This window comes from Myotis brandtii, unplaced genomic scaffold, assembly GCF_000412655.1.
Source record: "Myotis brandtii unplaced genomic scaffold, ASM41265v1 scaffold268, whole genome shotgun sequence".
In the NCBI taxonomy this organism is placed as follows: Eukaryota; Metazoa; Chordata; class Mammalia; order Chiroptera; family Vespertilionidae; genus Myotis; species Myotis brandtii.
In genome coordinates this window covers 2,306,786-2,324,697 of record NW_005360187.1, presented here as the reverse complement: position 1 = coordinate 2,324,697, position 17,912 = coordinate 2,306,786, and the positions used below count along the sequence as shown (strand labels likewise).

The 17,912-nt window shown below is 34.6% G+C and overlaps 2 protein-coding genes across 2 annotated transcripts in view; one reads left to right on the top strand and one right to left on the bottom strand.

Moving 5' to 3' along the window:
* ASB14 (ankyrin repeat and SOCS box containing 14) overlaps window positions 1–17,912 on the top strand; it is a 41,004-nt gene that overhangs the window by 21,670 nt on the left and 1,422 nt on the right. The gene's annotated exons all lie outside the window — the stretch shown is intronic.
* The window catches only part of APPL1 (adaptor protein, phosphotyrosine interaction, PH domain and leucine zipper containing 1), a 28,256-nt gene continuing 14,848 nt past the window's right edge, over window positions 4,505–17,912 (bottom strand). The window contains exons 11-22 of the mRNA XM_005868380.2: window positions 17,651–17,839; window positions 15,437–15,479; window positions 13,908–13,964; window positions 11,561–11,652; window positions 10,968–11,150; window positions 9,587–9,639; window positions 8,857–9,031; window positions 8,724–8,760; window positions 7,543–7,689; window positions 6,902–6,952; window positions 6,540–6,629; window positions 4,505–5,422 (exon numbers count right to left, since the gene is read on the bottom strand). Of these exons, the coding sequence (XP_005868442.2) occupies window positions 5,276–5,422; window positions 6,540–6,629; window positions 6,902–6,952; window positions 7,543–7,689; window positions 8,724–8,760; window positions 8,857–9,031; window positions 9,587–9,639; window positions 10,968–11,150; window positions 11,561–11,652; window positions 13,908–13,964; window positions 15,437–15,479; window positions 17,651–17,839 (1,264 nt within the window). The 3' untranslated portion in view covers window positions 4,505–5,275. The remainder of the gene's footprint in view (window positions 5,423–6,539; window positions 6,630–6,901; window positions 6,953–7,542; window positions 7,690–8,723; window positions 8,761–8,856; window positions 9,032–9,586; window positions 9,640–10,967; window positions 11,151–11,560; window positions 11,653–13,907; window positions 13,965–15,436; window positions 15,480–17,650; window positions 17,840–17,912) is intronic.

Sequence of the window (17,912 nt, the reverse complement as noted above, 5' to 3'; positions counted from 1 at the left end):
CCGTGTGTGTGTGTGTGTGTGTGTGTGTGTGTGTCCCCACTGGGGGTCTGCCCCCAACCACATGGAGGCTCAGAGCAGGCACTGTGTGTGTGTGTGTGTGTGTGTCTGCTGGGGGCCTGCACCCAGCCACACCATGGAGGCTTGGAGCAGGTGCCCCTCTCTGTTGATCTCTCAGGCTCCTGGCCTCCACTGCGTGTTGTACTCTCCCTTGAGCTGTGGCCAAGGTGGGGTGCTGCCTGCAGGCCGCCCTTTCCTGCTCTGGGATCGCCATGGCGACCCAGGAGCATGCCTTGTTGGGTGCTGCCTACAGGCTGCACTTTCCTGCTCACCGATCGCTGGATCGCCAGGGCACCCAGGGTCAGGCCCGGCTGGGTGTTCCCTGTGGGCGGCACTTTCCTGCTCTCTAATTGCCATGGTGTCCAGGCTGGGGGCGGGGCTTAGGCAGCCCAGGGCTTAGGCAGCACATGGGGGTCCCTGCTGGGGCCGGGGCTGCACACAGGGCCTGGATGGCGGCTCATGCTGTCCCGCCCTGCCTGCAGTATGCAAATTAGCCACCATCTTTGTTGGCGGTTAATTTGCATATCTCGCTGATTAGCCAATGGGAGGCGTAGCGAAGGTATGGTCAATTACCATGTTTGGCTATTATTAGATAGGCTAGATATTTAGGAGATACATACACTTATATCATAATTGTAAAGTTAATTCCATCCATCCCCCTGGACTTTCTAAAAGTGTATATACATTTTATAAAATTCAAAACAAGAACAGAAACTCCCAGTAGCAGAAAAGAACTTGGTAAATGCTACAGGAAACTCTAAAGAGCACATGGGATGAATATGCAATATTACAACTACAGGCCCAAAACACTTAAGCTGGTGTACACAATAACCTGCCCCTATAAACAATAGGAATTTCTTTGAATAGAACCACACATAGAAAGTATACATAGTCACACTGTCTGTAATATGTCCAGGGTAGCTACTAAGAAGTCTCTTTATTTTTCTAAAAGATAAACAAGTCACTAGTGAAGAATTAGTATTACTTTTCAATAAGTGACAATTTCTTTTTTTTCATTTTAGCTGTTAGGGAATTGCAATGGGGCTAGATGTAAAGCATCATTTGAAATTACTCGGAGAAATAAAATTCAGAACATGTCAAATATTTCATACAAAAATGATGGTACAAAAATTATGGACTTTATTATACATTAAAAGTCTCCTAACAGCATAGTTCCTGAAGCCTTGTCAGAGAATATCTGTTTTGACAAAATGAAAAAGTAAGTTCTCCACCCCACATGTATACCACAATTACATTGAGTTCTTCAAATCCAATTCTAAAGGAAAATGTAGCATGAATTCAGTGCTGCATGATTAATAGCATCAGTGAAATAAGAATTAATCAATTCAGTTACACTACAAATATATAAAGCAGTTTTACATATTAATTATAATTTTATCTCATGTTAATGAGATTAAAAACTTAGTTCTTATATTAACTGAATTACATATGAGAACAGCCACAAGAGATTGGTTAAAAAGTATAATATAGTTCCAGTTTCAAATTTTTATATATTACTTCTTAATGTAGAAGAAGAAAATCTCATGAAAGAAGAGAAAACCAAACTTGCAAGTAATAAAATGAAAGTCTTGCTACAGTCAGTGTGTTTGAAAATTTAAAGTACAGTTTGAATGCTAGGAGGTTGTTGTCAAAACCAATGTTAATATTTTCACTTTATTAATTCAGGTGGCAGAAGGTTTTATATAATACATGGGTTCTTAGGGTCTGTCAGCATTTATAAGATTTAAATTTTAAATACTTCAAGTTCCTATATATAAGTCAAAATTAACTCTGATGCCTTTACCACTCACGATTATATGTTACATAGAATATTATGCACAAGCATAAAGGTAAAATAAATCTACCTAGACTGTAGAGGCTGAGAATTCTTTTGAAATTAATCACAAAGTAATCATTGTAGACATGGCAAAAACGACAATGGCTTTGGGGATTCTGTTTAAGGTAATAGTTTCAGTCCCTTATTAGCAAGTTTTGAACATTTTAAAAGGGAGAAGGAATAACTTGTTTCCTATCTATTGACTTCATTACCATTGGTACAAAAGGACTATTCATATAGGTAGCAGAATACATAGCAAAATTAGGTAGACTTAATTTTTTTCCTTTTAAAGAATGTTTGGTTAATTTCTTAAAAAGAAGAAAAAACACAAAACATTAAGTATAAGTTTGAATCTGTGTAAGAAATCCCAAAATCTAATTCAATTAACACCAAAGCATCCCAAACCTACAAGGGATTTCAAAGGGTAACAAAGATAAATTTTAACATTATGCAGAAACCCTTGGGCAGCCTTCTTTCATCAAAAAGAGTTTATTAAAGTTGATGCTTAAATATCAGCAGTAGTGGAATAGTTCATACAGTCCTAGTAATGGAATAGAAGGTGAATCATCTAAAATTGTTAAACCCACACATAACTTCTGTTGGGCGTTGGAATGTGCTTTAGTCTGACTTATGGACAGGTTATGATTGTGGAAATTCCTATCAAAATGTAACTTAAAAGGAACTATAAGTCTGTCCAGCATCCCTATGCCTTCCAGTACCCTTAACTCTACCCCAATGACCAGAGTGCTAACAAAGGTCAGCATGTCGCTACCAGGTAAAACACTAACCTAGTAAAACTGCCTCCTAATGCTGACCACTCCCCTTGTTGGGTGACAAAGTTCATCTGAGCTAAGTGAGTTGACAACTTCATAGTATAAACAAAAGACTTAAACAGAACGCTTACTAATTCTCAAAAAGGTCCCAAAAGCATGACTTGCAAGACTATCAAGTGCTGACCACAGAAGAAAATTTACCTTCTATAAAAGAACAATACACAAGCTATTGTGAAAGCATTTTTTTTAGTAAGCACAAAAAAAAACTTTTTTCAAAAAGTAACCCATAAATTTCTACTTTTTTATTTTTTACTAAATGTTTTGGTAACATAAGGCTTCACAATGATTGTCAAGTAATCATTATTCCCATTTGGCACATGGATAAAAGAGTATCATGATCTTATATATAAACACCTATCCCATTCGTACAGAAAACAGTGTACATAAAGTGTGAACAGTCACACTATATTGTGAGAACTAAATAAATGCCATTTCTAATTCAGAACTAAAGATTAACTGTACATAAAAAACAAAAGGCTTTTTTCCCTTGTAAAATTAGTCTTACCTGGCCGGTGTGGCTCAGTGCTTGAGCATTGACCAGGAACCAAGAGGTCACTGGTTCAATTCCCCCCCGCCCCCCGCCCCCAACCAGCGCACATGCCCAAGTTGCAGGCTCGATTCCCAGTAAGAAGCATGCAGGAGGCAGCCAATCAATGAAGTTTCTCTCATTTATGTTTCTATTTCTCTATCCCTCTCCCTTCCTCTTGCTCTAAAAAATCAACTAAAAATAAATAAAAATTTAAAAAAATTAAAATTAGTCTTAGTGGCTGATCTCTTGAAAATTTTAAATGTATAACTGTAAAATAGTTCATTCAATATAACTGGTCTACATATACTTTTACATATGAAACACAGGAACATAATTTCTATCAGCAATGTTAAAAATCTGAGTAAAGAAAAAAATCAGTTGTTGACATAGAAGTAGGCAGTAGAGAAATGTCATTTTAACCTTATCACCATGCTAAAATCCTTCCTTGGTCAACCCTCCTACTTTAAGCATTCAATTCCTTTTCAGTCTTTCATGGAATGAGATATTTCATTCATTTGAAGAATATACGTATTTACAATAATTAGTGCAACTTATCCTATTCTCATATATTAGTTATTTGCCTTTGTGGATATAAAGCAGTGATCAGTATGTTATCAAAACATGGGATTATGAAAATACTATGGGTATCAATCTGAAATTTAGAAGACTACATTTTCTAAGTTAATCTCTGGGAATTTTTACTTTAAGCAGAAAACATAATTGTTATAGAACTTCTTTTGAAATGTCACTTGATTTTCAATAAAAAGTATCTCACTCAATGCAGAAAATACAATGTATTATCCTTTAACAATATCTTTACATGTTAAATCCTAATCTAAAATGTACTTCAAAAACAACAAAAATCCCTTTTTATAAATTCCAAAATCTTATTTTAACCATTACTGCTCTGCAGCAATAATTCAAGTACCAACCTGAGAACTAAGACTGTGATAATAAAATGCCCCGGGCTGTAACAGTAATTGAACTGACACTTAAGCTTCTTTCCCAATGGCACTGGGTGTAGTACATCAGAGAAATGTGAGCAATCCAAGAAAGTGCCCTGCATCAACAGTAGTACCACCTGCCACAATTTAAAACCTTAAGTCTAAAATGTCTTTTCTAATTATTTTATAAAAGTTCTATTGCACATTTAATATTGTTAAAATATTTGCAAACTTGTAGAATTCTCTGTATAAAGAGTGTTGAACCTATTCAGTCAAAAGCTTCCTCACTACCAACAGAATTATCTTTTTTTTTTTTGGATTTTGAGAGTACGTTTATTAAAGCTGGGGACAGTGAAACAGGAAGGGCTTAGGACAGAAGAAGTAACAGGGGAGAGCCTCAGCAGGGCTGGTAGACTCACTGAGAAATAAAAGTCACAGTGAAAGAAGTGAGCCCACGTGGGGCTGTCAGCTCACTGGAAAGTCAGAGAAAGGGGGACCTTGGAGACAGGTTCAGGGGTTAGCCTGGGATGCCACTGCCCATACTCCCAGGTTGCAAGTCTCGTGGGGTTCCTTAGAGTTTAGGAAATGTGTGCCTGTGGGGGAACAAGAGGGTTCAGAAGGGAAAGGTGCAGCAGTGGTCCTGGGAGGGAGAGCGTGCCACCAACAAAATGTTCTTAATGAAAGAGGGGGAGTGTAACCATGAATATCTGAAGCTGAAGAATAAATGATTTCTTACGGTCATAGCCAGTTACAATAAATTCACAATTTAAAGGGGAAAAGGCTTGAGCAAGTGTAATTCCTCAGCAATCTACTTTAGGGAGATGAACAGGTTTCTTTTAGACATATGGAATTTGATGTTACTGCATAGCATATTATTTTTGAGGAAAAGAAATCAATGCAAACCTAAGTCATCAAGGTCAACTTATTTTTTTAAATGAAGTTAAAACAAACAAGCCAATATAAACTTTAGTCTCCTCCATGATATTTCAACATAGTTGTTACCTTGAGTCATTTCACCACAGAAATTGTCAATAAATTTGAAGGGGAGAATTATCAACCAAAAGCAAGGATAAGTTTATGCTTCTGACTCTCTCTTCTTTCCTTCTTCTCCCAAATCACTCTCTTCTGACTGGCTACTGCTAAGGACAACAAACTGCCCCTCACTACTGGCTTGGTTTGGTCTACTGGAAGCAGCTATCAACCGACTTTGTTCTTCTAAGTCCTAGTGGAAAAGACAGAAAAGAAAATATAAGTTAATTGTTTGCAATCGAATGGAAAACTATGCAGTTAAAGTACATACTTGAGAATCACTTCAATCCTTCTGTTGTAAAATAATTCATAATTCTGGCAACTCACTGAGAAGAAAGGCTACAACAACAAATGCAGCACCAAAGTGAATTCTGGTTCCATTCTATAAATCCTATAAAAACCACACATTTCTGTGTTCTCCATTATTATGGTCAATAACCAAATTCAGGACATCGTTATCGCTATACTCCACAGTAAAACACTCATAATGCATCACCGCACATCCCTTCCCCTTCCCTCTTTGCGCCCTCTTCTCCAGCTTTGTTTATCTTGCTAATAAACCAGTTGTCATCCTCCTTTAGCCTAATCTACCCAAGAAGCCTTGACTTCAGTGTCATCTTTGCCACTTCCCTCTCCTTTGTCCATACATCACTCCACTGACAATTCCTGCTGATCTGATCTCATTAAATATCCCAGTTATCTTTTCCACTGATGTCAATGCCACACCCCATAATTGGCTTTTTCAATCTCATGTATCACATAGCTAATGTATTCTCCAGATTTTGTTCTAAAATTTGTCTAGCTTAAAATTATTCTATTGGACAGACAATGATTTGACACTCCTGGTAACATTAAAATATATATATGTGTGTATTTATACACTATATATTATAACTATGTATGTATGTATGTATGTGTGTGTGTGTGTGTGTGTGTGTGTATATATATATGTATGTATATATATGTATGTATATATACACATTCCTAGAGGTCAACGTGGATTTCAGCAATGGCAATTAAGTCTATATGACACAGCCTCTCAAAAGACCTGCTTTGCCAGAGACAACCTTCACTGGAATATGGAAACATGAAAGTTCAGATATGTTTGCTAAACGGCATGTCAGTATAATTATAATGTAAACATCATATCAGAAGACAGATGTCATCCTTTTCTGCTATGCTATGAGTCCTCTGGTTATGAAGTAGCTGAGCAAGCAGAAACAAACCTTCATTTGGAATGAAGTCAGTGCTGAATTAAGGAAATTCTTTACAAAAATCACAGAGAAGATCCAGATATTAGGACTGCATACCTTTTCAATTTGTTTTTGTTTACTGAGTTCTTTCTGTTGCTTCTCTTTTACTCTCTCTATTTCTTTTTGTTTTTCTGATGCCCTACGATCCTAAAGAACAGATGAATACAACTAATGAATTAAGTATGAAATAACTTTAAGTTTTAAACTTTTCAATTAATATTCTTTGTAACCTTTCAAATTATTTTCTGCATGTATATGAGAAAGCACACCAAAAATTTACATGCTATGTTAGCCATTTACCCAAATTCTAAATACCAAATCAGCAATAGTATCCAATGTTAACCTTATTTAGCAAAATCTTTTTATTTGTCATTATGAAAAATCTTGCCTTACATTAGTTAACATTCTTGGATTCTTACCAGTTCCGCATGTAAAGCTATCTGTTTTGCCAGTCCAACAGAATCACAAATCTAAAAGGGGGAAAAGTAGAAAAAAGTTAAGCAGTTCTCCTATCAAATTTAATAATTTCAAGTATCCAAATGGCGAATGTAACTAGTTTTATAACTCATTATAATACACTGCTTCAAAAAAAGGCTGATTTTAAAATGTTCCAAGCCCCAAACCAAGACTTTTGTTTTCTTCAGTCTGTGTGTTTCAACTACTGGCTGTCACCTTTTTAACATAATACACTTATTATCTCAAATTCATGACTGAAATAGTAAGGGTCTGCAAAGAATAAAGTAAGAGGCTGCTGATGCTACTCTAAGCTGAAGACATCTGAAAATAGCTGGTTATGGGAATATATTGCATTCCCAGGATAAATTAATGAGGTCAGAAGATTGCACTAGCTATCAATGGCTAGAAAGATATAGGTCTAAAGAACTAAGAAGGCCCAATACATCGGCTCAGCTCTCTTCAGAGCAACAGGCTTTGGTCAAGCAACTCAGCTGAACCAGGCAAAGTCTAAGTTTTCCAGAAATCTTAGAACTTTAATTATTCTTAAGAACTTTAATTATGATATGCATTTCACAACAGAGACACATTTTGAAAAGTCAGGTACCTTTTCCCCCTCATTGTTTGATTCAAATATATAGCAGACAGATGACAGATGACTTTCACTTCTCCCTCCAGATGTCCGAAGAACAAATCCAAAAAGCCTCTTATTTTCCTGGTGTGTAGCATATAAAACTACACTAGGTAATGGAAACTGCCACAGAAAACATCAGAGGCAAACATGAGATTTTTCAAGCCATTACAATAGTACTCTTTTTTAAAATTTTCTTAAAATATATTTTTATTGATTTCGGGGAGGAAGGGAGAGGGGGAGAGAGAAATATCAATGATGGGAGATTCCCCCTGCATACCCCACACTGGGAATCGAGCCCGCAACCCAGGTATGTGACCTCCTGGTTCATAGGTTGATGCTCAACCACTGAAGCCATGCCAGATGGGCTACAATAGCACTCTTATATATAACAAACTTAGGCTGTTATAAAAATATCCTAAATAAAACAGTAAAGTCAATTTTTTTAACAGAACGGTAATCCAAGAATAAATAATATCATATTTGGTTTGGCTTTCCAGGCAGAATAAGAGGCTGTTGAATACTGAATTTGTTTTATTAGTCATAACACAGTTTACAAAGTCATAATCAAATAACAAAAGTGGTTTATATTATGAAATGATTACATAAAAGCACATACTTTATTATAAAATAAACTCAATCATGTTCCCCTTTTAATTCCTATTTTTATTTTATTTTCCATAAAAAAAAACTTACTAATTTAGTGAGAAAGAGGGAGAGAGATGGGGAGGGGAGGAAGAAAGAAACATCGATTTGTTGTTCCACTTATTTATACATTCTTGTATATTGGTTGCTTCTTGTACATGCCCTGACCAGGGACAGAACCTGCAACCTTGGCTTGCCGGGACGATGCTCTGACCAACTGAGCTACCTAGCCAGGGCAAACCTACCATTCGTTTCTTTAGTGATATATACTCCCTAGCTAAGGGATAAACACTACGTATCACACCAAATTGCACTGATTCTTTGAGTTACATGGAACGTTCAATTGTAACATTTTAGGAGAGCTAGCCAATGACTTAATTATAACAGCCTTTTAAAGACCAATTGTAGTTGATACTACCATATCTGAATATAGAGAATCAGGATTGTTATAAAGATGTAAAAGGTGTATTTATGCCCAAAGAGACTTAATGCTTTAAACATGTAGAACTCACCGTGAGCCTTGTAACTTGTGTCTGTGGATCAATTAACCTATAATAATAATTAAAAATTTGAACAAATTTTAATTAGGCTAGAATTATATATACATTTTTCCTATAGTTTTTTGAGGGAGAGGTTACTACTTACTTTAAACAATCACAAGTGACTAATAAATGCGATTCTGTCATACGAAAGATGTTATGGATGGCCCGGGCAGCTAAGATTTGGCGCATTGTTTCATAAACAACATCTGGATTGTCATCTGATTTCACCTCCATAGAACCAAGGAATCGGACAATAAATAACTGATGAAGAATAGAATCTACAACAGAACAAGGTATATTATGTATTTTTAAATCCCACATTTCTTTACCTAAAGAATTAAAATATACTGCCTCCTTTTAGATTTTCTAGCTCCTAACTATAGTGTTCAAGTTACAGGAGAATTAAGGTCTTAAATTCAAATAGCAAAGATTATGCTTCAACAATTAATTGGTTGCTATGGCTAAAAAGAATTCCTATGTTATTCTTTTCTGTAAGTTTGAAATTAAGTAAAAATAAAAAGCTACTAGAAAAAGGAATAAAGTTATACTCCAGTACCAGAAGAAAACATCTGCTGGAAAAGCTTAAAGGACATCTTATACTTTAAGACTTTGTAAGGTCAAAAGTATAATATTCTATAATTTTTTGTGAATAACAAAATCTAAAGTCCAATTAAGTTCTGTTGCTTGAAGTGTAAGTTGAGAAAAAAGAGATAATTGTGAAGTAAATAAAGATACCATTAAAATAGCATACAGCAAAACAAATATAAACAACAAATTCTTCAGTTTACTGCTTAGAATTTCTAAAACATAAAAATACTGCACATCTGTTTTACCTTCAGTTTCAGATTTTGTGCCTCCTCCAGATTCTCCAAATGGATTTGTACGCCTGAAATTTTTTTAAAAAATTATGAACCAACAGTTAGTTACAGTGAGCCACATGGGAGGATTATCAATCACTGAAACCAGAGTTGAAAAGTAAATCACGAAACCTTGTACATACATTTAATAAAATAAAATCTAAAATAACCCATCCTGTTAAGGAACACTACTGATGTCCAAGCTAGTCTGATGAAGGCCCCAACCCTCAGATTGAGTTAATAGGCTCAACTCAAAACTTGCTGCATTTTGGAAAATGTGGATTGGAAGTTCAGACAGACAGACAGACACACACACACCATAATAAACCATGTTGCAGAAGTTCATGAATTTAAAAAAGCTGAGACAGAGAAACAGCTGATTTAGCTTCAATTTTAGCTGCTTGAGAAAAATGTAAGACATTCCCTGGGATGGTAACAACCTCTTTTTAGGTTATCTATGTATATGTCATAAGTTGACTATGATAATTTCAAGTTTCTAGTTTTAAACCTGTATTTCTCAAGGCATATGTAACAATGCAAGAAGAAAAGCTACCTAGAGATGGAAGCTACCTCCCTCCTTAGTGCTTGGCTCCTGCACACCCACATGAAGGAAAACAAGTATAATTCAAAGTAAGTTTTATAAGCAAAGAGCTAAGTGGTTCTAAAATAGCACTGGCATGAAGTTAACATGAAATTATCTCCCAAATACATGTCTGATTGACCTATTATATCAGATGCTAAGTATATTTCTGTGATCAAATTTAAATTACTTTTTCTTGATCACAGCCATGTATACCCAAATTAATATATTATCAATTTACTAGGTGTCTAACCTGCTTAATAAGTAATTTGCCTTAAGTCATGTTTGCTTCATCCATAGCCAAAGAAAAATTTTATTGCTTTAACAAAGATATTTCTCATTATATAAAAAAATGGTTCATTAATAATTCATAGTATGATAATGATTTAGTACCTTCCTGAAGATCTCTTATTCTGATACAGGATAATATTTTCTAATAAATCTATAGCACGTGTATTACTCTCAAGAACTTTAAAAATATTGTCATGACCTAAAGATAAGATTATCAGCTTTCCCTTGCAATTTAATAGCAAATACTATGAAGATCTGATAGCAATTCGGAATTAAATATTTTTAAATACTAAATTATCTTAACTCATTCATCTAAGGCAGAAAACAAAGAGAAAAACCTGCCATGATTCTTCTCTAACTATCAAAATGATTTTAGGTAATTAAATAAGGTACAACATAGCTGATGCACATGATATGTAAAAGATAGAAATGAGATCATAAACTTCACAGACCATAGCACAATATCACCGAGATGCCATCACCCACCTGCCTCCCTGGCCAGAGGCTTTCCCCTGCCCAGGCTGATCTTCAGACACGGGAGAAATTATGTCAAACTGTATTGGGGTGTCTGGGGCAACGAGAGAATCAAGAGAGAGGGCAGCCAAATTTGTGGACTCAGATCCTAAGGATCCTGAACTGCTGGTTCGAGCTGTCGATGGTCGAGACTGTCTAAGCACAAAAGAAAACAAAAAGGCACACTTGGTTTTCTCTTTTGGAAACTGAATACTTAAACTATGAGATAAGAAAATACAACTTTGTAAGTCAATGAGAAGGATAGAACAAATTTTAATAGACACAATCCCAAATCATAGCTACTTATTCAATAATAGGCTTCTTTTTTTCCAGTTATGAATTCAAAAACATAAATCACCTCAACCTAGAGATAAACACAAAGAAAATTTGGAATCATTTTATTTAGCACTCTTGGCTGGTAACTTTACCAATTTGAAAATACAATTTCCATTTTGTTTGGGAACTATTTCACACTAGTCTAAGCAGCACTGCTATAATCAAAGTGTTCACTATCCCTTCCAATATCCCAAGTAGTTCTCTAAATAACCCACAGTCTGGTAACTCACCCCACAGGCCGCAGGCTCTCGTGTCTCTGCTGGAAAGATGGGGAAGGAGTGACAGCTTCCAAAGCTGACTGATTTACTCGTGCAGCAGTTTCCTTTAAAAAAAAAAAAAAGGACTAACATTAGTAAAGCAAGAAAACCACAAGTTTGAATATAACTCTCTGAATCGAGTTACACATAAAATGTAAATTGGAGTTAATAAAGTAGTTCCATGTACTTTGTCTTAATATTAAGATACATAATTAACTTTGCAGCATTATAACTTGTTTTTTCTTACTTCCTATAAATGTGGGGGAAGTGAATCTGATTTTTTGTCTACTATATACAGATCAGGAAATATTGTGGTGGGGGGGGTTTTCTTTATGTTTTTAACTATGAGATTTTTTGGACCAAGTTTGTATTGCTAGCACCTAGAACAGTGTCTGGCATACTAGACACTCAATACATTCGCTAAATAAAGAAATTTAGAAAGAGTAGAAAATAGTAACAAAATATAACTATGCTGCTGAAGTTTTCATGATTTTCCAGAATACATTTATGCTCAGAAATATCTATACATTTATTAATTGATAAAATTATCATGGATAATTTTCAGACCAAAAATTGAAAGAAAGCTTTCCCTAAGAAATATTTATAAACTTATTCTTTTATTTAAAACACTAGCTAAATAAAATGGCATTTACATTAGAAAAAAATCACAAAATATTTTTACATTTCTGTCTTATAGTTAGCAAAAATACTAAGACAATGCCATAAAATAATCAAAATTTCTTCTCTCATTAATATAGATAAAATAATTCTGGATAATCTAGAAATTATTAATTAAAACTTAAGTTCTGAACATTGATAGGAAAGTACAATTAGCCTGAATTTTTCAAGTCCAAACATTGTATTCTCAATGTATTCGCGAGGTATTAACAAGTCATCTAATTTGCATTTTAATTTTTTGTTGCTTAAGTAACATAACAGAAAGGAAAAGCTAGATTGGTGGGAAATTAAGTTACTAAAAGCAAAGGCTTCTCTACAGTGAGCACTGATTTCTTAAACTCATAAGATTATTATAAAATTGTCAGAAATTACTAATATTTTAGAAGTCTGAGATTTTGTTTATTTAGTACAAAACTTTTCTCTAGGCATCTAAATCATGTGTTAGAGAGGCACCTCAAAGCCATTATGATTAAAAAACAAACAAACACAGAACTCTTCTAAAATTTTCCCTTCACTTGGGTTTAAAACCTGGAAGTCATCTTTCTCTCCTTCATCCTTTAATCAGTTCCAATGCTAACTAGTCCAGTCAATTTCTTTTTACCTGTTTCTATGATTCATTATTTTTCTGTCTTTCCTCAGTTCATACCTGAATTATGATAATGGACTTCTACATATACCCAGACACTCCCATCTAATCAACCATTACACCAACAGCTTAAGACATAGAAGGTGAGGACTTTCTAGAGAAACTAGTCCTTCCTCTGCCTCAACTGAAATCATAGCTGGGCCCACCAAGACTGGCAGAGGCCAGGCAGCTCCTGTCCTAAGCCAAGTCTTTTCCCAACTATACTGCAATATGGATCCACTTGATTCCTTCCAGAGTTCTCTGCACACCTGGGTTCTGCCTGTACATTATGTTTGGATTGTACCTATGGCTATGTCTACACTGCTGAGTTTATCTGGTTTGATACCCTCGCTACTTGAAGTATAATTGGCAAAATTAAGAGTTCAGGCCACCTCACCCAAGACCTACTGAATGCATTTTAATATCCCAGATCATTTGTACACACATTTCAGTTTTTTATTATTCTTCAACAAGAACCTTCAAATCCAATTACACAGCTAGTTTCTGTACTCTTATCTACAATGTCTTCTCTTTTCCACAAAACATGGACCAATCCTACCCAGTGCAAGTTTCCATAATCTCCACAGTTCTCTAAAGTCCACACTGATCTTAACATTCTTAAATATTAAGCTTTTAGTCATCACAGTATGTTTTCAATTACTACTGTTTTTTGAAATGTTAAAGTTTTAGTTTTGTCTTCCCATACACATAAGCTCCTGGAAGACAGAGGCCCATGGCTTATTTTTCTTCTCCATCCCCTTTCTCCATGGTGCACACAGCACTAAACACAAGGTCAGGGGCCACTAAATATGTTTATTGGCTGACTTCAGTACCTTTGAAATAATTTATTGTTCAGGAAGACCAGATACTCATTATATACCTGATACATTAAAGCTACCCATACAAGTGCAAATTAAAAGATTTTAGAACTTGAGAATTATGACTTAATTAATAAAAGCTGTATTAGCACATGATTTAATTTTGCCATATCTAGATATGATAAAATAAAAATATTACCTCTGGATTTTCACTTAAATATATTTGTTTAGATATATTGTTTATTGTACAGATCCACTGTAAGAGGAAAAAATAGAATATGATTAATATTTTTCTACAGTGCTTCTCTTCTAAAAGAGAATGTTCAATATTTGAAGTAAATATAAATTTCATTAGGAGTAACACATAATATTTCTTATAAGATAAATACCTTCCTATATACATAAGCATATATATGTACAGTATTTGAGGATATAACAGAACATTGAACAGATATATTATTTTTAAATGCCAAATTTCATACAAGAAAATTAAAAAATATAGTAATCATGTGAAGTTATAATTTAGTAGTCTCTATCTTTTTATATTACTTCCCCCTTAATCCCTACCAAACAAGACTGCCTGGACTCAGATCTCATTATTAACACCAATGCAAAAAAGTTAGGAGCTAAATATATTCCTGGTGAATAGATTTTACATACTTCCCTTCTTTCAGGTTTATAAAAAATTAACACAGAAAACTCTCTGCTTCACACCTTCTGCTTCACTCTGAGAATTCCAGTGCTTGATGAGCATCACTAAACTAAATTAATATTCTGTTTGGTAAATGCTGCAGACATTTGTCTGTGTTCCTCAGAGATCAAAAGCCAAGTTTTAATAGCTATTCTTTTCCACCAGAAATAAATAAATGTAACCTCTATATAATCTGTAGCCTTGTCTTTCACCAAAACAATTATAATAGCAAATAGCTCAAAATCAACCTATAATACATTTTCATTGAAGAATATTTCTCAAGACAAAGTTTTTAAAGTATCAGTTCTTAATAATAACTTACCTTCCATATTTGGTGTACTACAAGTAAAAATAGAGCCAAAAGTAAAATACTTGTGAGGAAGAACAGACATTCCCATATTTTCGCTTTCTATCTTTCATTTCCCTAAGGCAGGGGTCCTCAAACTTTTTAAACAGGGGGTCAGTTCACTGTCCCTCAGACCGTTGGAGGACCGGACTATAGTTTAAAAAAAAACTATGAACAAATTCCTATGCACACTGCACATATCTTATTTTGAAGTAAAAAAACAAAATGGGAACAAATACAATATTTGTATTTGCATATGGCCCGTGGGCCGTAGTTTGAGGACCTAAGGTTTTAAGCTTTAGTTGCTTCCTCCCATGCCAATCTGCTGCCACTATATATTCCTAATGCAGCAAATACTGTCTTAGAGGGTTGGTGAGAAGAGTGAATAAATTAAACTGTCCCCTCATGATACTAACAGCCTGTCAGAAAGCAACAGCCACAAGGTCATTTCTGAATTGGAGGCTTTAAAAAGAGAGGAGAGAGATGATCTCTAAGGTTCTCTCCTCAGAGGTCCAACTATAAATTCTTTATGAAACTTAAGAATGTTTTCTAAGGTTGATAAAACTTCTATTAAAAAGATATTTTTAATTAACCCAAATTTTTCAAACTTCTATAATGAACATATTAACATGTTTTGTCATCAGCAAAATATCTTGATGTTGCTAAAGAAATTAACAACATAAAATTTTACCTCTTCATGGTCTTTTTTACTCTCTGCTTGCAAAATTGAAGATCTGAAAAAAAAAAAGAAAAATTGGACCCTCAACTTCTTTTAAAGTACTTTGTTAACAGTACTTTAATTTTTTTATTTTAAAAGTTATATATAAACTCAATCGGTATGAAAAACACACACACACACACACAAAAACCCACATAGCCAACTAGTATCTTAGAAAAAAGAGATCACCAGGGGTACCAGGACTCGGATTTTAACAACTTTTAACTTTGCTATCTATGCCAAAATGTGCCAAAAAAGAAACAGGTGCTAGTTTTCAGAAGACAGCCTATAGCAAAGGTGTACTGCAACTAAGAATCTATTTCAACCTTCTGACACACACACTTCAAATATAAATAACTTTCAAATATAATATAAAACATTAATTTTACTTCATTATTTATTATTTCTCATTGAATATGGTTGAATAAAATTTTTTCAATATATTCATCACTAACATAGGGATATTTAGCTTTTCTATAGATGTTCATGTTTTAAGAGTTAGAGAAAAAAATATTTTTACTAATCTTGAATCAAACCAGCAATGTGAAGTGGAAAATCATATTAAGCATTAGCAAAAAAACTGAAAATACAAAAAGGTAAGTACATGTAGTGAGTTATTAACAGCTTGACAATTTTGACAAATGAATACAGGGACTCCCAACATCTACCATGATAACTGATACACAGTAATTGGCATTCATTATATGTTTATGGAAGGAATATGAAATTAAATAACCATTTTGAGCTATAACATCTTAATGTACATACTAGTAAATATAGGGGGAAAATGACTTTCAGGATACCCAGAGTTGCCCTGAACAATAAGAAAGATCAAAAGCAACTTAATTAAGTAGGAAAAATTTGCAGATAACTTAAGCATCTATCATTAGAAAGTTTTGTAAATTATGGTATATATCCTTATCTAGATTATAATGTAGCCATTATAAAATGATTGTATTAAATGACTGCAGGTTCAAATTACATATGCAGTATTTCCTCAATTATTTAAAAACTATAATTAAAAAATAAAAATTGTAAGGCAACAGACTAAAAAGTTAATTGTTGCTCTAGTTCAGTGGTTCTCAACCTGTGGGTCGCAACCCCTTTGGCGGTCAAACGACCCTTTCACAGGGGTCGCCTAAGACCATCCTGCATATCAGATATTTACATTACGATTCATAACAGTAGCAACATTAGAGTTATGAAGTAGCAACGAAAATAATTTTATGGTTGGGTCACAACATGAGGAACTGTATTTAAAGGGCCAGAAGGTTGAGAACCACTGCTCTAGTTAGTGAGATCATAGCTTTTTCCATACTCCTTTATATTTTTCTATGCTTTTCAAAAATTTGTTCTACAGATTCTCATTTAATGCAAAGATAATAGAAAATTTTAAAATGGCATATAACCATTAATGGACTAAATAATTTTATCAGAAATATTTATTTACTTGAAATAAATAATGTTTTTTGTTAATCCTCACCCGAGGATAGTTTTCCACTGATTTTTAGGGAGAGTGGAAGAGAGAGGGAAAGACAAAGAGAAACATCGATGTGAGAGAAACACATTGATTGGTTGTCTCCTACATGAGCCTGAACCAGGGGGCCCTTGACCGGAATCAAACCTGGGACCCTTTGGTCTGCAGGTGAATGCTCTATCCACTGAGCCAAACCGGCTAGGGCGAGAAATATTTATTATTGCTAGCACCTAGTACATGCTAGACATATTAAATATGTTAGATCTCGATTTTTCATTAACAATTTAGAAAACAGGGATTGTGACCTCCCCCCAATTTTACATGTACAAAAATGAAGCTCAGAGAGGTTATGTAACTTGTCTAAGACCACACACTCAGTAGTGGGTCCAGAATTTGAACTTTCTGACTCTAAGGTTGGGGCTCTTTCCACTAACTTGTGCTGCCTTCCCCACACCATGCAGGGTTTTCAGTGACTAGTCTCAGCATGAAATCACAGGTCTTTACCATATGACCTCACTTTGGTAACCTTAAAATACTAGACATCATTTAACCAGATCAGAAAGGACAATTCAACTCATTTCTATAAGAAAATTACCTGAATATATAACAAGCCTAAAATATCTATTAAGTGTCTGAATGAAAATGAATTATCCTACATTTCAGTAGTTTAAAATATTACATACTTTATTAGTAGAAGGAAAAATACTAACTTTTTTCCATCAAAAGAGGTGATCTGAAAACAGTACCGCCTGTCTTCACAGTCCACAGCCATTACTGAACAGTTGTCTATGTCCATGGCCAAGCCTCCTGCTACGTCTCCACGGGCCTGACTCATTAAGTTTCCACCCTGAGTGAAGTAAAACTGTCTGTCCCAGGTAGATGACACCAAGCCTGTTTTACTAAATGAAGAAAGTACATTCACTCTTTAATTATAACACACATGAAATCTCATCATAAGTCAGACACAAGATA